Raw genomic sequence first — 22,085 nt, 5'->3', positions numbered from 1 at the left:
AAGGTCTGAGCACGTGCCAGACGGGCATCCATCACTCACCACCCGGCCATCGCTGGCCACCCTGAGCTGGGCTCGAGTCAGGTCGCTGCCACCCATCAGCTCTTCCCACCACCACCAATTTCAGGGGTGGGCAGGGCCTCCTGAGACGTGTCCCTGCCTGGCTGAAGGCCTGGGCGTCTTGGGGAGTGGACACCACCACCTGTCCCCTGGGGCCCACCTCCCAGGGTCACAGGCTCCCTCCTGGAGGATGACCTGGGCGGGGCTCCCTGAGGGCAGCACTGACCACAGCCCTGCCCTCCTGGAGGGACACCAGCCAGCGAGCTCACTATAGCTCGTGGTGACTCTCCGAGGGGCCCGGTGAGGAACACGGCTCGTTCCCATTTTACAGGTGGGGAAACTGAGGTTTCAGGAAGGGACGGGACCACTGCTCCATCTGTAGCCTAGTGACACCCTCCCCACTGCACCTCGGCTTTCCCTCGAACCCCAAGTGCCTCACCAGAGACAAGGCCCAGAAAAGACAGGACAGGCTCCCGGCATCCCCCAGGAAGGCAGGATGGGGACGCACCTCCGTGGCCTGTCCCCTCAGTCTAGTCCTAGAACCCGAAGCCAGCTCACCATTTCCGCCAGGGCGGAGATGACCTTCCCCAGCGTGGTCAAGGACTTGTTGATGTTGGCTCCCTCCTGTTTGCCAAAAAGATGGGTCGGGCCTTAGGAAGCCTGGGAGCCTCTTGCCCCGGCGTGATCCCTGGGGCCTGAGCGTGGTGCTGAGGCCGCCCAGCCTGGGGTGTGGGAGCCTCCGGCCGGAAGCCGGTCAGAGGCCCACCTGGCCAGGGGGCGTGCAGTGTGCCCAGCAATCTCCTCGGCTTCCTCGATGTCTTAGTAACACCTCACACCTGCCCCACCTGGTACAACTCCCAGAGCCCCTTCCCATCCACGAGGCAACAGTGGGGACGAAAGGGGAACTCGGGAAAATAACACCCCTCCCTCCTGACACCCAAGGCTGCTTAACCAGAAGGTGTCCCCCCCTGGATGATGGCAGCCAGTTCACAGCCCCTCCCACGGCAGCCTCGCAGCCTGTGTTCTGGTGGGAAAATGCTGGGGGGCCCACGGAGGGCCCAGCTTTCCTGCCAAGCTGTCTTCCCGCTGGACTTTTCCCATCTCCTCACCTGTGCCCCCCACACCCAGGCTTGCCCTTGGGGGAGGCCCCAGTACCTCCCTCAAGCCCCAAGAGGAGCCTCCTGTCTGGCCCACTCTGGAATAAGCCCAGATAAACACCTGGACTCGCCTGTGAGTTGGGGTGCAGGGGGCCCGCTGCTCCCCATGGCACAGCGGCTGGGCCCTACCTTCAGTCGTGTCCCCTTCGCGCCCGTGGAGTCGGCCCGCTCGCTCCCTGCCAGGTCCACCAGGCTGATTTTGCTCACCTGAAATGGCAAAGTGTCAACTGCAGACGATGCTGTGAGGCCACTGTGGGTGCCCTGCCTCCTCTGGGCACCTCCTGAAGGGCCCACCCGAGGAGCCTCGGCCAAGCCCCACCCTGGGATCCAGAGGTCAGCGACCCCACGTTCCCTCTGTTCATAGCCCTTGGACACTGTGCCTGAGTTTTGAGGCCATCTCCCCTGAGAGGCTGCAGGTAGCCCAACCCCAGCCGTGCTGGTCTCTGTACACTGTTTGCGCACGGACTCCCCACACCGCCCGGGAGGTGTGTCCATCGCTATTACCCATGTCCACAGACGGGGCTTCACCCGTGCTGGGGTTTGAACCTGGTTCCAGTGCCCCAGCCACTGCTCAGCTGCCTTGTGCCCTGGGCAGAGGCCCCAGTCCACACTCCATTGCCCTGGGGGCAGGTGGCCACGGGCATCCTAAGGAGGCCAGGGGCGCCCCGAGCCAAGGCTGCTGCGGGCAACTCGCCCAGATGTCAGCAGGCTCAACATCACTAGGACCCTCTCGGTGCCCTGAGCCTGCCCGGACAGGGGGGACAGCAGGGAACCTGCAACCAGACGACCCAGTCCCTGCCCTCCCAGGCCCCACTGGGTCTAAGCTGCTGGTGGATGTGAGCAGGCCTAGTGCCCACCCTGTGCCCCTTCCCAGGGCCCACAGACTGCGGGTCAGGATGGCGGCCCGGGAAGAGCCCCCCTGCCTGGGTCCACAGAGAATGGATGCCCCGGCGCGTGGGAAAGGCATCCAGGACTGCGGGCGGCGGGACGGGGCGGGGCCCACTCAGCATAGCCACTCCTTTGTGCTTGCAAACCCTGCTGCCCACGGTCATCTCTGTGACAGCCGCTCACTCAAGCTATGACCTTGGCCTTTGCTGCTGCCTCCATGGGTCGCCTGGCATCCTGGGCCTGTGGGGGCCATGCTTCGGCCCCCACAGGCCAAGCCCCTTCCCAGCCCCTTGTCTCCACCAAAACTGCCCAGCAGGAGGGCCCACGGCCCATCCACGTCAAGTCCCCTCCACACCCAGGTAGCGCCAAACACCCACATGAGGTGGCCTCGCAGGCCTAGCCAACCTCTCACCGAGGCCCATGCCGGGCTGGGGGTGGTCAGTGCCTGGTGCCCGGTGTCAGGACCCTGCCGGTGCCCCACAGGCCAGAATGGGGCTTGGCCTCCTGACCAGCCACCCCACCCCCTGCCCGATGTCACCCACCCACCAAGGCCACGCTCACTTTCTCTGTGGTGATGTCGGTCTCCGCATCGTGGCGCTTCTGGGTGAAGATGATGTTGAAGACGGCGTGGGAGCGGCTGCTGGTCTCGTTCATGTTCGTGGCCGCCACGGTCCTGGGGGGGGGCGAGAAGCCACGTGTGGTTACCCACCATCCTGTGGCTGGACACGCGGGTTGCCCACAAGGCCCACACATCCACGGGGAGAACAAGGGAGGACCGGGCCTCCTCAGAGAGACTCGCAGCCGTGGGCATGGCGGGGGTTGGAGGTCAGGGGGTTTGGAGATCAGGGGGTGGGCGAGTCACCCCGCACACACCTGGCCTTGTTCCCTGAGTCCATGAGGTCCTGGATGTCATTGTAGGAGGTGACAGCCAGCTTGGAGAGGTCTTCCACATAGGGCCCCAGCAGCGGGTGCTCCCGCACACGCAGGTTGCCCTTGTTTTTGGGGTTCAGGAGGTCACGGACACGCTCACAGTAGATCTCCATGTAGCTGACCTGCGGGGTGGACACGCATGTGGGGGCTGTCGTCAGAAATCCCAAATATAGGAGGTGTGGGGACAGTCGTTGGAAACCCCTGAGATGGGGCTGCAGGGGGTGTCGTCAGGGACTCCTGAGGAGGGGGGTACTGGGAGATGCGAGAGTCACCACCCAGGAGCCCCGATGCTGGGCGGGGGCGCCCTACCTCCACGGAGTAGGACATGTTGTCATTGGTCGTGTCGTTGATGCGGGAGAACAGGTCCTCGCAAAGCTGTGAGGACAGAGGATGCAAAGTCAGAGGATGGAGGCCCCGGCTCTCAAGGTCGCCTGCGCCCAAGCTGGACGCTGCTCTCCTGACCCCTCCTACACCCTCACAGTTCCTCTTAAAGGCACTGAGAAGGCCTGCAGCCCAGTGAGCTGCTTTCATCTGCTTAACTCAGGGGCCCCTCACTGATAGCTGGCCCTTCTCAAGTGTCATCTGCTCACATCGGCTGGCTCCTCCCGTCCGCTCTGTATGGGGTGGGGGGCCTGCCACGCTACAGACCACCCTGTGTTCTCTGCGGCCCTGACCAGGTCAAGCACTGACCAGCTCAGACCCAAAGGCCCACCGGGGGCTGGGCAGGGGTGGGTCCCAGCGGTATCTGAGGCGTCCGCGTCTCAGCCTTCAGTTCATCTCTCCCTGCCCAGGCCAGCGGTTCTCACGGCCCCCAGGGGCGGGTCCCCTCCACCAGCAGGTCTCCGGCCCCCTGGGCCTCCCGCCTGCTGCCCCGAGGGTCCTGCCCTCTCCTGGCCCCCTGGGCCTCTCGCCTGCTGCCCCGGGGGTCCCGCCCTCTCCGGCCCCACCCCCCTTGCCTGCGGGATGATGCCCTGCTGGTCCTTCTCCTGCTTGCCCATCATGGTGTAGGACTTGCCAGCCCCGGTCTGGCCGTAGGCAAAGATGCAGACGTTGTAGCCCTCGAAGGCGTGTTGCAGCATCTCCTCGCCAATGTCCTGGTACACCTGCTTCTGCGACGCGTAGTTGATGTCCTCGGGCTGTGGGACAAGAGGGGCTGGGGCTGCAGGTGGCGGACATGCCCAGGGCTCAGCCCACCGCAGTCCCCGAGGGCGACATCAGGTTCTGGCTCCGGGGAGCAGCAGCCAGCATGTGGGGGGGCCACACCGCGGGGGGCTGAGCGGCATCCGCACAGCTGTGGCCGTGTCCCCTGGACCCCCCTCCCCTGGACCGCCAGCCCGGCTTACCGAGGTGTGGGACCAGTAGGAGTAGTCGAAGCTGAAGCTTTTGGGCGTCTCCTTAGGCTGTTTGGGGTTGACGATGGCTGGGGGAGGGGACGGATGCGGTGATTAGCGCTGTGTCTGAGCCCTGTGCTCAGCATGCAGGCCGTCCCCTCCCGTCGGTGTCCCCGCAGTTCCTTCCAGGTTTGCTCCACTGAGCTCTCAGGACTGTCCCTGCCCAGGTCCCTCCCCCCCTCCTCACTGAGCTGTACCCTGGCCTGGCTGGGGCCCAAGCTCCTGAGTCACGGAACATCAGTTCGTCAAACTAGGGCTGAAGCCTTGAACTCAGGATGAAGCCACCACCCGCGGCCAGCACCTGCCGAGTGTCCCAGGAGACCCCTCACCCCAGTCCAAGGCCCCAGGCCTGCCAGTGCCCAGCCCCCAGCGTTCCCCAGGCTCTGACCCCAGCAGGCAGGGGGTCCCCAGCGGCAGCAGGAACCTCAGCCCCAATCCCGTCCGGCCACCCTGCCCACTGCCCACTGTCTGAATCCAAAATGTCCATGTTGACAGAGGACCTTTAGGCCCTCTGAGGCCCCGCCTGGCTGGAGGCAGGTCCCTCCCTGGGATTTCACACCTACTAGGAACTCGGACCAGTGCTGGTTGGCGAGGGCTCCGGGCACACCTGGGAGGGCGCACCCCTCCACATCGCCCACCTGAGGGGGCCGCCCCTCACTCCCTGCCCTATGTTCGGGGATGGAGCCTGTGGTCGTTCACCTCCCAGTTGGTCTTCCTCAGGCGCATGGGCTGGGGCCTTGCCTTCCTGGGCACAGCACAGCTTTCAGGACCCCACACCCCCGCCCCCACCAGGTGACCTGCCACCAGCACCAAGAGACCCAGACCCTCAAAATTCACACGTGGAGACAACCCCAGGACCTCAGCACGTGACCTTATCTGGAGATGGGTCCTGGCAGATGTAGCTAAGATGCGGTCACATGGGAGTCAGATGGCCCTAATCCAACATGACCGTGTCCTTATAAAAGGGGACATTTGACACAGACACGCAGGGAGCAGGCCATACAAAGACGGGACAGGGATGCGGCGACGTGTCTACAAGCCGGGGGTCATCAGGGACTGGAGCCACCGCCTGGAGCTGGGGAGGCAGGGAGCCGATTCTCCCCCACGGCCTCGGAGGGCACCCACCTGCCCACAACTGAGCTCGCACTTCCAGCCTCCAGACCCGATGCCTAGGACCCCGTGCGGTACTTTGTACAACAGCCCTGGAGAGCTGACAGCCCCACTGGCCTTGCCAGGCTCCTGCAGCTGCCCCAGGCCCCGTGGCTTCCCGGGCAGGCCCCTCGGCCCTCTGCTCTGGCTGAACGTCCTGCTCACAGCACCGGTGTCCAGTGAAGCCCCGTCCCCAGGGTTGACCCGGCTTTGGGCTCCAGACCGCAGGCTTGAGGACTCCTGGGAGATGGCCCGGTGCCCTTGGGAAGCCACGAGGCGGAGCAGGACACTGACCATCACATCCCTGCCCTCGGAGCTGAGAGGGGGTCACGCCCATCCTGCTGCCAGGAGCCAGGCCCGGCAGAAACTAAGCTCCCAGGCCTCTCAACTCCTGCTGGGACCCGGGGACTCGGCCACCACAACCCCGCACAGACAATGCCAGCGCCATAGAAACAACTATCACCCGCCCCCCTGACACAGGCTGCCTGGGCTGGGCCTCCACCGGGTCCCCCGGCTCGCCCCACAATGCCTGCCCCCGTGACCTCACCTTCCTGCATGTGGGCCAAGCTCCCAGGACAGTGCCCTTGGCTGCCCTGCTGCCCAGGACCCCACCGGCCTCTCACATCACATGTCCCAAAACACTTCCATACTGAAAAGGCCGCAGCAGGGTGGCCACCTGCTCGGCCACAGCCACGCTCCCTCCTGAGCTCTTCCGTGTCCAATGTCACTCTATTCAGGGCCCAGAACACTCTAGAACAACGACGGCACGTGGGGGCCGACTTCCCAGGCGGTTAGGCACCGAGACAGCACAGGGTCGCTGGGTGACCAAGGCAGCTCCCGGTGTCCGAGTGGGCAAAGGGCTCCTGCTCTGGGTCCGGGTGCCACTCAGACCGTGAGCTCTGCCCACGCGTCTGCCCCCGAGCCGAAACTCACTACAAATGGGTGTCACAACAGGAGGAGCCGGGGGTCTGGAGGCATCCTCTCCCCCCTCCAGCAGCTGCCAGCAGCCCGACCCTGTGCGCCAGGGGCCCCAGGGCATGTCTGCCTCTCTGACCTTCCCGAGTCTGCCTCCCTCTTCCTGCCTCCTACTCATCACACTGACTCCAGGCCCCGCTCCCCGAAGGCTCTGGGGTGACTATTAGAAACACAGCAAAAGAGCAGACAAAGGAAAGCAATTTATGAAGCCAGGGCAGCTAAAATAAGACAGGGAGTCAGTAACCGTGGGTGGAATAGTGTCCCCTAAAATTCATGTCCCCTGAACCTCAGAATGTGGCCTTATCTGGAAACAGGTCTTTGCAGGTGTGATTAGCTGTGAAGATGAGGCCACACTAGAGGAGGGAGGGAGCTAAGCCCACGGACCAGTGTCCCCACAAGGAGGCCACGTGAAAACGGGGACACGTCGGCCCTGCCAGCACCTCGATTTCAGGCTCCAGCCTTCGGAACTGCGAGAGAACGCGTTTCTGTCATTTTATACCACCCAGTTTGTGGTCACCTGTTCCTGCAGCCCCAGGAAACCTACACACCATGCGGACATGGAGGGAGCGGGGCCAGGGCAAGGCTGTGTCTGGCCGGGAGGCAGGACCCAGGGCCCAAGTACCCACAGCGGCCGCTGGCAATCCCGCCGCGGCCGCCACGACCCCGCCGCGGCGGATACTCACTGGTGGTGCTTCCCGACATCTGGATGATGCACTTGGAGTCGCGGCTCATCTCTCGGGAGTTGAAGGGGCGGACGCGCACCGCCACCTTCACCGAGGCCCCGGCCATCTCTGCAGCCTTCGTGGGTCACTCCGGGAGGTGGCAAGAGACCCAGCGAGCACGGGAGACACCTTAGGGAAAAGGGAGCCACGAGTTGGAGATGATCTCCAAAAAGGCAGGACGGGCGCTTCAGGTTGGAGATCGAACCCTCCGCCCCCGGATCCTTACTGACACCTGCCCCAGGGTCCAGTCCACAGGGACAGGCACTGGAGGGACAGCTTCGGGGGAGAAACAGCATGAATTTCAGAAAAGAATTTAGCTAAGGGGATGGTTGGAGCCCAGGAAGCCAGAGCCTAACAAGAAACGACCACTTTGCGGGACCCAGAAAGACACCAGGGTCCCCCGCAGGCCAGCTGGGCAACACCCAAAACGCGAGTTTGTGGGAAGTTGCCGGAAGGAGCTTAGGCCCTGTTATGGGCTGAATTATGTCCCCTCCAAGTTCACATGGGGAAGCCCCAACCCCCAGGACCTCAGAACGCGACCTCATTTGGAATTAGGGTCCTTGCAGACGTAACTAGTTAAAATAAGGCCCAGCTCGTCCAGCCGGCATGGCTCGGCGGTTGAGCATCGACGTGTGAACCAGGAGGTCAGGGCTCGATGCCCGGGCTGGCGGGGGGGGGGGGGGGGCGTGCAGGAGGCAGCCGATCAGTGTTTCTCTCTCATCACTGATGCTTCTCTCTCTCCCTCTCCCTTCCTCTCTCTGAAATCATTAAAAATATATTTTTTTTAAAAATAAAATGAAATGAGCTCACACTAGAGTCGGGTGGGCCCCTAGCCCAACGTGATCGGTGTCCTCATAATAAGGGGCATCTGGACACAGACACGTGTAGGGAGACTGCCCTGCGAAGACAGAGGCGGAGACGGGACGATGCGTCCACACGCCCAGGAACATCAGAGACGGACAGTGGCCACCAGGAGCTGGAGAGGCCCAGGGCCCACCTCCCTCCAGCCTCTGGAGGAACCGGCTCTGCCTACACCTGGACGTCCAGCCTCCAGACCGTGAGGCGATGGGTTCTGTTGCCTAAGGCACCCTGCCGGCGGCACTTCGTTGCAGCAACCCTAGCAGACTAATGGAGACCCTCAGGCCCCCATCCCGCCCCCGCTGAACATCCAGGACCCTGCCCCCTCCGCCTCCCCGCGCCAGGCAGATGCCACAGGCTGCTCTGGGGACAGCGAGGCTCTGTCCTGCCGGGGGAGGGGGTCTGAGGGCCGCTGAGGGTGGGTGTGAGCACACAGGTGAACTGCACCCACAGGTCCAGCCATGAGGCCCCAGCCTCCCCCGCGCAGGGGGGAGACCGGCTGGGGCCTCGCCCTCCAGCAAGAGACACAGAGACTACGACAAACAGGAAAGGGTCACACAGAAAGAGTCAACGCAGGGAAGGGAAGGAAATATTTTTTTAACCTTGTTTTTTAAGAAAGGCACCACACCACGGACGAGTGAAGGATGCTGGGAGTGAGCCGCTGCAGTGCGGCGGAGGCTGCCGGGCCTGCTCCGCGACACGGCCCCAGGGAGGGTGAGGGTGACCTTCACGGCTATGAAGGTCACGCCGAGGAAGCAGCTGCCCCTCAGGACACAGGCCCGGGTGGGCTCTGCTCTGCGCCAGGTCGGCGCCAGCTCGAGAGGGCTGCACCTGGACTGACCTGTCCACACATCGGAGGTGAGTGGACAAAACAGAGTCCACAGCAAGATTCAACGGGACAGGAGGGGAGGCAGGCGGGGGCCTCCCTGCCGGAGTGTCCCAGGCCGAGGAGGTGGGGACTCGGGGAGCAGCAAGACCTGGGCTTGGTGAGGGGGTCCCACAGGACACCCCATTCTTCCCCCTGCAGGGGCACGGCCTGGCCTACAGGTAGGACGGTGCCTGGCTGAGGTGCCCAAAGGGAACCCTGGGCAAAGGGGCAGGCCGAGGCGGGCAGGCGCTCCTGTTGGCGGCAGCGCTCATCCTGTCCTGCACCGGCTGACCCCAGCCCCTGGCTCCAGCCGGCCTTGAATTCCAGGGAGGGAGCAGTGAGCCTCGTCCAGCACAGTGGACTGTGGCCAGCTCCCCATGTGCCCAGATCTGGGATGGGGTACAGAGAGGGAAAGCACCCGGGGGCTCTGGGGAGGCCGGGGAGGGGAAGCGCAGCCCAGAGGCACCTCCGGCTTCAGGACAGGGCCACGAAGGGACTGTCACTCTGGCAGCGGTGCAGCCACAGGCGTGAGGGGCTGTCCGACGACGCCGGGGCACAGCCTCAAACCCCCGCCTGCTGGGACGGCGGCGATTCACAGGAATCGCAAAGGTACGGAAACCTGTTCACCAAGGAAACCTTTCACCAAAGCTGCCCCGGCCCCACCCCCTGGCTGAGGCTCAGCCTGGAAGGGGACCTTCTGCCTCACTCTCCTTGCCTGCAATCACCACCCTCAGGAGAATCTGGCCCAAAGGCCCCCTTCCAGCAGCATCCCAGCCTCCTGTCCGTGAGGATGGGGTGGGGACCGCTCGTCCCCAGAGGGACCCCAGGATCAAGAGCAGCTGGATAAAAATTTTAAATCTGCTCCGAGGAATGAATGAGCTACGGGAGCCACGCAGACTAGCGGGCCAGGCTCCGGAGACGGGCCGCCAGGGCGGGAGGCGACATCAACGTCCGCCACACTTCCCCTCGGAGCCTGTTTGCATTCTGGTCGCCAAGCGAGAGGCTGGGAATCCGGAGTCTTCCCAGGCAGACAGCCGTTGCTGAGGGACGGGGGAACCCGCAGAGCCTCTGGTCAAGAGAAACAAACTAGAGGGGCCAAGGTCCCAGGAGGAAGAAGCAGAGCGGAGCCAAGCAGATGGCCAGTCCTCCCCTTAAGACAGGTGCAAACTGGGAAGGGACGAGGGGTGGAAATCTAAATACCGAAGCAGAAGCCTCTGACAACCAAAGAGGAGGCTCCCACGGTCCCAGGTGCTACGGAGAAAAGCTCAGAGCCCCGAACCCACTGGAGGAGGGGCCCCAGCGATCGCCCCAGGCCAGATTCGAAAGGCCTGGGAGGCACAGGACCTAAAGGCAGGGCAGAGCCACAGGTGAGATGAGCTTTACCTGACTCAGCATCTTTGACTGGATTAGAGACAACCCTCCGCCCCACCTGCCCAGAAGAAAGGAGGTGAGCCACCTGGAGCCTCTCTGGTGTTCGAATAGGTAATGTCTGACCTCACAGCAAGTTATTAGGCGTGAAAAGTGACAGGGCCACACCTGAATGGGTGAGCATCGCCCCAGGCGCCAAGAGGTCCCTGGTTCGATGACCGATCAGGGCACATGCCCGGGTTGCAGGAGGGAGCCGACGGATGTTCTGCTCTCACATCGCTGTTTCTCTGCCTCTAGAAATATAACGACCGTTTATCGTCTAAAACTGCTGAAGCCTCTCAAGCCACAGATTCAAGAAGCCGTGCAAACACAAAGCAGGATAAATACAAAGAAAACCACATCATACCAAGACCGCTGATCCCGCCGCCCAGCGGGAAGGGCCCACTGCCCCCGTGCACCGGGGGGTCGCCCGTTTGAGTCCCAGCCAGGCCACCTGCCCAGGCTGTGGGCCCCCAGCTTCTCTCTCTCTCCCTCTCTCTTCCTCTTTCTCCAAAATCAATAAAAACATTTTTTTAAAAAAAAGACTGCTGATACCAAAGATAAAGAGAAAAGTCCTAAATGCAGCCAGAAAAGAAAAGAAAAAAAAAAGACACACAACCTTTAAAGGAACAAACGTGAGACTGACAATCGACTTCTCAACAGATGTGATGGGGCCAAAAACGAGGTTCCTGGGTCCGGGCGACATTATCGTGAAAGGTAGAAAAGTAAAACTCTCTATGAGGAGGTGGAGGGCACCTGTCTCAATTGCTAGATTAGTCATTTCAAAAGCAGGAAAAGAATGGATAAGTTATTAGCAAGACAAATAAAAATTTCAAATATTTTTCTTAATCCTACAGAAGGCAGTTGAGGTGGAAACGCCAGAGGAAGGGAAAGAGCGCAAGGAAAACCCACATCCGAGCTGTCAGAACAAATCTAAAAAATTATATTCTGCTGATGATAAGGGACACCTTTAAATAAAAAAGACACAGAGAAATAGAAAATTTAAAAAAATAAAAATGTCTGGTCCGCTTGTTCTATCAGGTACCGAGCTGGGAAAAGATGTATCGTACACGTTCCTTTAAAGCGCACATAGAACATTTACTAAAATTAGCCACAGGCTGGTCATCGAGCAAACTCGAACACATTTCCATTTAAAATTAAAATCTTAAGACATACAGGGGTCGGCAAAAGGTTTCCAGTTGTTTGTATGGGAAACACTATGATAATTAATAAATAATAATGCCACAGGGATAACCTGTTCCCTGTGCTCACAACTGTAAACCTACTTTTTGCCCCCCCCCCCCGTATGTTCTCTGACCTCGAAATTAAGCTACACACGATACAAAAACAACCAGAAATCCCCCAATTGCCTGAACACTAAGCGATACAATTCTAAATAACCCTCGGGTCAAAGAAAAAAATCCCACAGGAAGCAGAATTATTTTTAAAGTAATTACCAAATGGTTCAGGTAAATAAATTAATTAAAAGCCTCATTTTGGGGGACACACACTGTCTGTGTGAAGTCCATAGACAGTTTGTTGCTCCGGCAAACGATGGACGGGACCCGGCCCCATTTGAAATCACCCGGGCAGGCGGGAGGGAAAGCGGGGTCAGAATGACCGAGAGAACCCCGAGGATGTAAAAAGAGGAAGGAAGGGCCGCAGGGAAGGCCGCAAGCCCCCCTGGGAGGCAGTGCGGGCATTTCTTTAACGTTTTTATTGATTTTAGAGACAGAGGAGGGGGGAGACAGAGAAACATCTGCAACCTGGGTATGTGGCCTGACCGGGGATCGGACGGGTGACCTGCAGGTGGACAGGACAACGCTCCACCCACCGAGCCACCCGGCCAGGGCACCAGAAACGCGGGCAGTTTCGCCCGCTGGGTGGGGGTGGGAGGCGTGGCCTCGATCACGTGCGAGTCAGGACTGGATGCAAATCACCACAGAAAGTGGATCCTCGGAAGCGACAGCCCCAGTGGAATGGGAGGCGGGGGAAAGCCGCCTGCGGTCAAAGGGACACGGGGGAGTTGACCTGAACGACTCAGCTCCACAAGCGAAAAAGCCGGTGTTCCTGAGGATGTGAGGCCCCAGACCTGTCCTCGCGCGAGTCCGGGTTCCGCACTGGCCACACCTGCGCGATCAGCAAACCCAACCGAGAAGCCAGCGCAGAGCCGGTCTCAGGTGTTTGCCCCCCGGCGCCTCGCGAAGCAAATCGAATCCTCCTTGGAAACGGCTTCCTCCCCTCAGGTCCCCAGTGTCCCCGCAGATGGTCGGTCAAACATGAGCTCACAGTCGAACGTTACCAGACACCAGAGAAGCAATTCACCTTGAGCAAGCGTTGCGGCTGGCACGGCCCAGTGGTTAGAGCGTCAGCCCGCGCCCCGAAGGGCCTCGGGTTCGAGGCAACCCCTTGATGTGTCTCTCTCACGTTGGTGTCTCCGTCTCTCTCTCCTTCCCCCTCCCTCCTTCCCCCTCTCTCTCAAAATCAGTGGAACGAGTGTCCTCGCGTGAGGATTAACAGCACAAAAAGAGTCCAGGGGGACAGGAGGAAAGGGAAAGGGAACCGGAATGAGATCGTCAGGGGCTCGGACATAGAGTGAGTCTGCGTAAAACGTTCACAGAAATAAGCCCCAACAGCCATGCACGACCTTTAGAAATAAAATGTAATCATTTGAATTTGAAACTTAGCACACATGTTAATCAGCTAATTAAATGGAGCTGAACAGAGAATTAATGAACTGGAATATATGTCAGAAAAAATTACCCAGAACTCGGGTCCCGGGGAGAGAAAATGATGAATCCTTAACACGGAGGCTGGGACTCAGGCCGCAAGGCGGACTCACCGGTTCACCCCGGCAGGAACCCGACGCGCCGCTCGGGCTGACGGGTCAGACGTGCAGCTGTAAGGCTGTGGAAGGTCCAACAGCACAGCGATCACGGACCAGCACGTGCTCTTGTCCTCGAAAATCAGAGAAACATCCTTTTCTGACGCATACGGGCCATTTACAATATTTTACCACGTCATGGGCCACAAGGCGACTCCTGATGGGTTTCAAAGTCTGAATCAAATGGATCATGTAATTTGAACACAATTCAATTAACAATCAGTCAAAGATCATTAAAGCCCCTATGTTTAGAAATTTTTAAATAAACTTCTAATTAACAAATATACAAAAGGAGAAATCAGGCTGGAGATACAGGTGAGCTTAGCGGTAACTGACATTGAGAATAGGATGGGCCACAGCCCCGGGCGCCGTGGTGGGGTCGCCAGGACCACAGTGAACCTCCCACGGCCAACAGCGAGCACCCGGGATGAGCACACGAAACAGCCGTTTCCAGACACCGTACAACAGGCCGCGCAGGCCTGTGGTCCTGAGAGAAGGGAAACATGCCAAGTGAGCCCTACAACCCCTCAAACCTCTCAGCAGCTTTTTAAAAAATATTATGTTTTTATTGATTTCAGAAAGAGGGAAGGAAAGGGAGAGACAGAAACATCAATGATGAGAGAGAAACATCCATCGGCTGCCTCCTGCCAACGCCCCCGACTGGGGATCGAGCCCAAAACCCAGGCATGTGCCCTGACGGGGAATCGAACCGAGACCTCAAGGTCCATAGGTTGATGCTCAACCACTGAGCCACGCTGGCCGGGCTCAGCAGCTTCATGGGTTGGGGGGATGGAGGTCTGAGTCCGGGCAGGCCGAGGCAGCTGGGAGCGGTGGGTCGGAGATCTGGAAGGAGTTGCTCAGTAACGGAGCTCCAGAAATGTGCGTAGGGAGACCCTTGGGTCTGTGGAGTACTAGTCCAAGCCCACATGGTCCAGGCAAAGGCCACCGAGTCACCCCGGAGCTCACACACAGTGCGGAGACATTTGCGGCTCTACCAGCCCAAACAGGGTTTTCCTGATCCCTCCATTCCTATGTGGACAAAAAGTGGCCACATACTAAACCTGACAAGCTCAGGGGAGGCCTGCATGGTGGCCTTTCAAACTCAGAGGCCTAAAGTAACCACAAAGGATGGTCTGAAATTAAAACTTTTTTAACTAAAAGCAGTTCATGGAGGGTAGTCATGTCCTAGGCCAGCATCTTCCCTGACAAAGGTCAGTCTTTACCTTCACTGAGCCTGTCTATTGTCTTTTGCATCTATGGTCACATATCTTTAGGATGTCAAAGGAATTCTCTTTTTCCAGACCCCTCAAAGCACAGGCACGGCTCTGCCCCTCATTGGTATTGAGTTAACTGCGGACTGTTAACTATCCTACACTCACCTCTGTAAAAGAAGCACTGGGGGGAGGAAGGGAGGGAGGGCGGACGGGAGGGAGGGAGGGAGGGAGGAGGGAGGGAGGGCTCCCCCCAACAGCGCCGGGGCAGGAGGGGTGAGGAAAACCCTTCGGGGTCCCTTTGGGGGAAACTGCTGTCTGCTGAGCAGATGGTCACAGGCTGGGGAAGGAGGTGCAGGCTGCAAAGGGCACCTTGGGTGCAGAGTGTCCTAGAACATCACCCCCCCCACCCTCACAGGGGCAGAGGCTGCCAGTGCCCCAGGCAAACAGCAGAAGTTCCTCTCCATAGAAACGGGAGGAAACCTCTGGCAAGAGGGAAGCCTTCAGCGCGCTGCAGGCACCCCACGATCAGGTATCGGGGGACTGCTGGGCAGCCACGCCCACCCCTCCACCTAGAGCAAGGCCTGCCGGTGCACACCCCACTCAGCTCCCGCAGGAGCCCCACTCAGATCAGGGGAAACCAGCCTGACGACCTCCCTCCCGTGAACGGACCAGTGAGGCCTCCACATGCACGAGCGGAGCACAGAGCTTCAAGGTGAAGGACTGAACCAACCAGCAGAAAACAAGCCCGAGGGAAAGAGAAACCGAGCAACAGAAGCAAAAGCAAGCAACTATCCCCAGACCTCTGTTACTGTATTCAGAATGTTTCAGGAAGACGCTACACTTTCTTTTTTTAATGTATCTTTTATTGACTTCAGAGAGAGGGGGAGAGACAGAACCACCACTGATGAGAGAGTTGTGGCTCAGCTGCCTCCTGCTCGCCCCCTGCTGGGATGGAGCCCACAACCCCGGCATGTGCCCTGACTGGGACTCGAACCCTGACCTCCTGGTTCATAGGTCGATGCTCAACCGCTGAGCCACGCCGGCCGGGGGAGAAGACACTGCACTTTCAAAACACGAAGATCAAGGCAAGGGAGGTGGAGCTCTCAGACACGAAGTGTGAATGCTGAACACAAAATTCCAAGAAGGAACTCGGAAGTGAGGCCAAAAGTTGTCCAGAACATGGGACAGCAACAAGGAGACAGAATACATGAGGGGAAAGACAAGACCACAGACGACCAAGGCAGAGATTCGGGGAAGAGAGCCGAGAAGACAAGCAGGGAGGAGCAGGCGGCGGGTGGAAGGAGAGCTCCGGTCCTCGGTAAACGCAGACCCACCCACGCGATGGCAGGAGCCCCACAGAGAGAAGGGGTCCCAAGGGATTCCAGAGAGGAAATGTGAGTTGCTGACAAAGATTTCCCAGAAGCAACGGGATGCAACCATTGATGACAAGGCCTTTCGCGTTCTCTGGGAAATGATTTATCAGAAACAAGGGCCTGCTGCCCGAGAAACCATCCGCCCACCCAGCGTAGGGCAAGCGGAGATGCTCTCCCTCAGCCAAGGACTCAGCTCCCATTCTAGGGAGTCACACAGGATGTACTCCAGCAAAACAAGACAGGAAACCAAGAAAGAAGCAGCTCTGGGGGCCGAGACACAGGCTCCAACTCGGGGATGGAGATGGCCCCCAGGGGTGGGGTGTCAGGGAGAGAGTGTGACTGAGAGCTGGGGAGAGATGGAGACATTAGAAATGCACTCAATATAAGAAAAAGCTCAGATTTAGGTAGAGAAAACACCAAGAATGTCCCGCCTGAGTGTGAAGCCAGAGCGAAGGGGATGGATGCGGCCCTAAGATTCCTCCTCTGGTCTGGGCCTGGCCCATTGCACCCTGCAGCTGCTGCCTCCCAGGCACCAGGGACCATGGCCATCCTGTGGCCCTGGCCCCAAAGGCAGGTGGAGAATGAAACTGAGCAGCTGAGTGACCCCCTTGCCTCGGCCCCATGACGGCCCCACAGAAACCTGGGCCCAGTGCCCCATGGTCTTGGGCATTAACAGACCAGCCCTGCCCCTTGCCACCCTGGCCTGAGCTGATGACAGATGGAGAAAGAAGATGAGAGCCATGGGTGGGACCAGGACACCTGACACCCCTCTCGGGTACTCCTGGGTGTCACACCTCCCTCTGAGGGAGGGCCACAGGCTGGGCTCAAGGGAGTGGAGCCTGCAGGAGCAGTTGGGGCAATTCCACCATAGCTGAGAGCTACATTTCAGGAGACCCAGAGGAAGGGAGGCAGCTGCCTCAGGAACCCGAAGGCCGAGTGGGAGACACACAGAGGGTCCACCCCTGACAGGGTGGCAGCTGCTCGCCCTGGGCCCTCAGGAAATGGGCCACTTGGGTTAAAGCTACCAGCTCAACCTGGAAACAGCATTTACTGAGCGCCGGCTGTGTGGGTGGGTAGAGCACTATGCTGGCCGGTGGGGGTGGGGGTGGGGGTGGGGGAGAGGAGTGGGGTAGGGCTGTGGGAAGGCAGAGAGCGGGACAGAGAGCTCTGGAAGTCACGGGAAACTGGGGAGAGTCCCAGTCCTCCCTGACAAGGCACACCCTTCTCAGGAGCCCCAGTCTCCAAGTCTGTAAGACAGAACACCACCCGCCTCATGGGGTCCCTGGGCATCAGACGAGGGGCTCACATGACATGTACAATGCAGTCGGCACCCAGTAAACGCCCACGCTCTTCCTCCCCACCCCCAACCTATAGGGAGATGGGGTGACACCCCAGGGGTGCTCACAGAGGGCTTCGAGGTGGTGGCAGCCTTTGAAGGGATCCAAGAACCTCACATGGACATAGCCGGCTGCAAACCCTGTGTGTGTGTGTGTGTGTGTGTGTGTGTGTGTGTGAGCCTGGGGGGGTGAGTGTGTGTGTAGTGAGGCGAGTGTGCAAATGTTGGGGGGGAGTTGGGGGGAGTAAGAACAGGGAACCTGGCGGGGTCCAGGCTTGCCCTCCTTCTATTTGCCCTCCTTAGGCACCCGCCCAGGGGCTAAAATCTGAGCAGGGGCAGGAGGGGGCACTTCCCCAATCCAGGGATTAGGAGATTAAACCCAGGGTGAGGCAGTTTAGAGACGGGGGAGCCAGCCACCCAGGCAGAGTGTCTGGACCTGGGTGGCACTCAGGCCACAGGGGGTTCAGCTTCAGCTTCAAAGGCCAAGCCTGGAGCTGGGGAGAAATCAGGTGTGGGTAGTGTTGGGGGGGGGCTGAGGCCCCCACAAAGGGCTGGGAGGGACAGGAAGGGTCAGGAGGCTCTGCCTCAGCTGACAGCTGACCTTGACTGTGCCCTCCACCCTTCCACAGACCCCACTGCAATGACCCTTCACTGGGTCATGGGGCTGGGGGCTCTGGGGGAGCCTGGGGTCAGCCAGCACCCCTCAGCTCGCAGCCTGGATCAGGAGTTAAACACGACCTGGTCACTGTCAGGAGTCAAACAGCAAACCTGCTAGTTCAGGTGGGGCACAGGCGCCATCAGGACCCCTGCCCCAGCCCTGGGCACGGCTGTGTGCGGAGGGTGGGGGGATACCAGGCAGGCAGAGGAGGGCAGCTAAGAGAACAGAAACAGAACCGAGGACTTCACTGGCCCACCAGCCTGGCTGTGCCCTTGGACACGCCAGGCCGACAGGTTTGGGGCAGGGTATGGTCCAGTCCCAACAGAGTTAGTTCTGAGGTGCTCCCGGGCATGGGCGGGAGAGGGGCAGTAAAGATGACAGGCACAGTCCCCTGTGGCCCCTGGGGTGGTGAACCCTGTCCTGGGCCTAAGGACACTCAATGGGCTGGGCAGGAGGACAGCCACATGCTCATCCCGGGGGTCACTAGCTGCCGAGTGACCCCTGACCAGCAGCCACTCTCCATCTCAGGCCCTCCCAGCTCTCAGAAGTGCACGGTCAGCCGATCCTAAAGGCCAGGGCATGGTCCGGTGCTGGCAGCCTCTCCACATCACCCCCTGCCCCCATCCCGTGGGACCAGGTCCCCATCAAAAGGTTCCCACCCTGCCAGACCCAGCTGGCCCTCCGGGGCTGGCCATGGAGCTGAGTGACCGAGGAAGGCTCTCCCTTCGCCCCAGGCTCCCACCTCCACCCACCCGTGTCCCTCCCACAACCCCACCGGCCCTCCACAGGGCCCACGGGACGACTCCCTGCTCTGCTTCTGAAGGACACAGCCCAGGGTCAGCGGCGGTGACACCGGGGAGGGCTGAAGGGCCGGTGGGTCTGGGAACCGCCTCAGCCCCCCCAGGGGAGCCTGGACTCTGGGCAGCAGCAGGTCTCCGCCCGGCTGTAGCTGGTGAGGCGGCGCCCCGGGGGCAGTCGGGGGACCCCCGGGCTGGGGCCGGGGCCTGTGCCTGGGGGCCCTCCCTGGGCGCCTCGGGGCTGGGCCTGACTCCACGCCTGACCCCAGCCTCGCTGCCCTGCGCCCGCACCCCGCGGGGGACACGCGCCCCGTCTTCAGATGCTCGCCCTGCACTGCGGGCGCTGCGCCCACTGCGCCCCGCTGCGCCCCGCTGCGCCCCACGCTTGCGCCAGGCCTGGCCCCCTCCTCCCGCAGCCACACCTGCAAAATGGCCGCCGCAGGTGCACCCCAGCCCCCCACGCCGGACCCCAGTTTCCTCTCGGGCCGCAGCTGCCTCCTCGGACCCGAGGCGGGTGGCCCGGCGGCGCCGCGGAGCCCCGGGCGGGCGGAGGGGGGCGGCGGTGACTCCGGGACGGGCGCTCCGAGCCTGCGCCCCCGGGGCCAGGGCGGGCCGCACCCCCTCTCCGCAGCCCCAGCTCGGCCCTCAGCCCCCAGAGCCGGCCGCGCGGGGGGGGTCCGCGCGCCCGGGGATCCGCGGGTCCAGCGCCGTGGGCGCGCCTCGGGTCCGCGCCGTGGCGTCGCGCCCGCGCCTCGCAGGCCCATGACTTGCATTCCCTCGCGGCCCCCGCCCACCCCGCGCCCGCCCCCGCCCCCGCCCCCGCCCGGGCCCGGGGAGAGCTGGAGCGAGGGGTCCGCCCGCGGGGTCAGCTCCCGACACCCGAGCCGCCGCCCGCAGCCCCCGCCCCGCCCGCGGGGCCGCACCTGTCACCGGGCTCAGGCGGCCCCTCCCAGGCCGCCCGTCCTCTGGGGGGAGCCAGGGTCCCCGGGGAGAGCGCGGGGAGGGTGCCGGGCAGCCCCGCGGTGCGCACGACCCGGGCCCGGCCCTCCCGCCGCAGCCCCCGCGCCGCGCCCTCGCGCGTTCCGCTCTCGGCTCCGGCATCCGCCCTCCCCCACCCCGGGGACCCGGGCAGCAGCCCGCACCCCGCACCCGCGCCCCGGAGCCCTCCCCGCGCCCCTCCCCGCTCCCCCGTCCGCGCCGGCTCCTCTCCATCCCTCCCGCCCCCGCCGGTCCTGCTCGGCGCGCGCCGCGTGCCGCTCCGGGCCCGTCTCCAGGGGAGGGGAGGGGAGGGCGGGGGAGGGCCGGGGGGGAGGGGGGAAGGGGGGGCCTAGAGATGCCCCGGCGGCGCCCCCCCGGCGACCCCCGCCCAGCCCAGCCCAGGGTCCGGCCGCAGCGGGCCGCAGCGAAGGGCCTTTCCAGAGGCCGGGCCGGGCTGCGGGTGGGGGGCGGCGGCCGCTGAATTGCCCCCCGTTCCCCGGGGGAGGGGGGCCGGCGGAAGGGAAGGGGCCGCGCGGCGCCGGCGGTTCAGGCCGCGACCAGGACGCCGGAGCCGGTGCGAGCGCCCCGCGGGGCGCAGTCGGGCTCGTGCGGGATGCGGGCCGCAGGTGCGGGATGCGGGGCGCGGCGCAGGAGCCCCGGGCGGCGGCCTTACCTCGCGGCGTCACTGCCGACGGCCTGGCATGGCGCGGGCAGGGCGCGGGCAGGGTCCCGAGCGCGGAGCTGCTGCTGCTCCGGGGCCGCGCCGGGCGCTGTGACGGCCGCACCGCGTGACGGGCTGCGCGCCCCCCGCCCGCCCCGCCCCGCGCCCCTCCCGCCGCCCTGGTTGGCTGCGCGCGGCGCCGGGCCCCGCCGCCAGCTGGCTCGTCGCGCGGGGAGAGGGACCGGCGTCGCGGCCGCCGCGGGGATGGAGCTGGATGGAGCCGAAGGGGCTGGGTCCGGCCGTGACGTCACCGCTGACACCGAGGCGCCGGGTGGAGGGCGGGGGCCGACCCCCGAGCTTGGGCGCGGAGCCCAGTTCCTGGCAGGGCCCCCGCGCGCCGCGCGCCCTCGCAGGGACCGGGGACAGGGGACCGGGCGGCGCCCAGCCCCGGGGCCCCTACCCCCTGAATTTGCCCGCGGGCTCCGAGCCGGGCGCTCTCGACTCCGACCCTTTTCACGTGAAAACACGAAATCTCTCTGCCGGCCCCACCCGCGAGGCCAACACAAGCGCGTGGTTGCGAAGGAACAAAGCTCGGGTGGGTCTTACACCAGGGCGCGGCGGGAGGGGCGCGGGGGCACCGCTCGGGTGTAACAGGTGAGCGGGCGGGAGCGTCGCGGACAGTCCTGCAGGACCTCGCGACCCGGGGCCGGCGCCCCGCCGCGCTCTGCGCCCCCGGGCCTGGGGACACCCCCCCAGCCTCCTGACCAGCCCCCCGCTGTCCTCACACCCTGTCTTCCCAGCCTCACTCTGGGGACCAAGTCACAGGCTGCTCGGGGCCCACACTGGCCACCCCCGGCCGTGGTCCATCCCCTGCGTCTCTCTGGCCTCCGGGGACCGACGCGCATCCCTGCGCCCGCCGCCGGCGCGGGCGACTCGGGCAAAGCCTGGGGCGGGCTCACCCACCGGAACTGCGGCGGGGCGGTGACGTCACGCCGCCTGGACACCCGCCGGCCCCGCGGTCAGCGTCCTCCGGGCGGCGCGGGCAGGTGCGGGGGCAGCGCTGAGGCCTGTGCGCGTGACGCGCGGACCCTCGGGCGGCCCCGCGGGCGGGGCGCGGGCGGCACCTCGTCTGCAGCATCCGCGGGGCGCGCCTGGAGGGAGCCAGGACGCAGGCACAGACCCGGGGCTGCTCGGGAGCCCCCCGCCCTCCACCCCCAGACAGCGCCCCCTTTCACTAGTCCCTGGAACCACCTTGCGCAGCAGAGAAATTATTTTTCCTCCAAACTTTTGGCGGAAACAACCTATCTGGGCCCCCGGGGTGGGGCGGGGGGTCTGTATCGTTTCCTTTTTTATCGCACTTGCGGGTCGGTCAAGTTCTCCATTTGAACCAAAAGTGTTTTAGGGTCCCCAGGAATTAACCTCCTTCGCCGAGGCGTTAGAACCACCGCACTTACTCTCACATGCCCGGCTTCGGGGCTTCTCTCTCCTCTCTCATCCTGCATTTTGCTTACTTGCGTTTTTCTTTTTTAATATTTTAAAACATTGTCAAAGGACCAGCTTTTAGTTTTGTTAATATTCCCACCGCTCCTTTCATCTCATTTATTTCCATTATTTCCTTCTTTCCAGGTTCTTTGGATTTGGTCTTTGCTCTCAGGTGAGCGAGGTCCTAGCCCATTTGTTTTGAAGCCCAGCTTTCTGATAGATCTACTTAAAGCTACGCGCGTCCTTCGGCATCAGGACCTTGGCCGCCTGTCACAAATTTGGACATACCACCGCGGTGCT

The 22,085-nt window shown here is 62.4% G+C and overlaps 1 protein-coding gene across 1 annotated transcript in view; it reads right to left on the bottom strand.

Annotated features, from left to right (window-relative positions):
• KIF1A (kinesin family member 1A) overlaps positions 1 to 20,400 on the bottom strand; it is a 59,861-nt gene extending 39,461 nt beyond the window's left edge. Inside the window, exons 1-9 of the mRNA XM_087819465.1 lie at positions 20,316 to 20,400; positions 7,231 to 7,398; positions 4,376 to 4,452; positions 3,989 to 4,168; positions 3,342 to 3,407; positions 2,976 to 3,154; positions 2,664 to 2,775; positions 1,344 to 1,421; positions 616 to 681 (exon numbers count right to left, since the gene is read on the bottom strand). Of these exons, the coding sequence (XP_087675591.1) occupies positions 616 to 681; positions 1,344 to 1,421; positions 2,664 to 2,775; positions 2,976 to 3,154; positions 3,342 to 3,407; positions 3,989 to 4,168; positions 4,376 to 4,452; positions 7,231 to 7,336 (864 nt within the window). The 5' untranslated portion in view covers positions 7,337 to 7,398; positions 20,316 to 20,400. The remainder of the gene's footprint in view (positions 1 to 615; positions 682 to 1,343; positions 1,422 to 2,663; positions 2,776 to 2,975; positions 3,155 to 3,341; positions 3,408 to 3,988; positions 4,169 to 4,375; positions 4,453 to 7,230; positions 7,399 to 20,315) is intronic.
• Positions 20,401 to 22,085: the final 1,685 nt, after the last annotated feature.

This window comes from Miniopterus natalensis, chromosome 8, assembly GCF_054644295.1.
Source record: "Miniopterus natalensis isolate mMinNat1 chromosome 8, mMinNat1.hap1, whole genome shotgun sequence".
Taxonomy (NCBI): domain Eukaryota; kingdom Metazoa; phylum Chordata; class Mammalia; order Chiroptera; family Miniopteridae; genus Miniopterus; species Miniopterus natalensis.
This window is presented reverse-complemented; position numbering and strand designations above follow the sequence as displayed.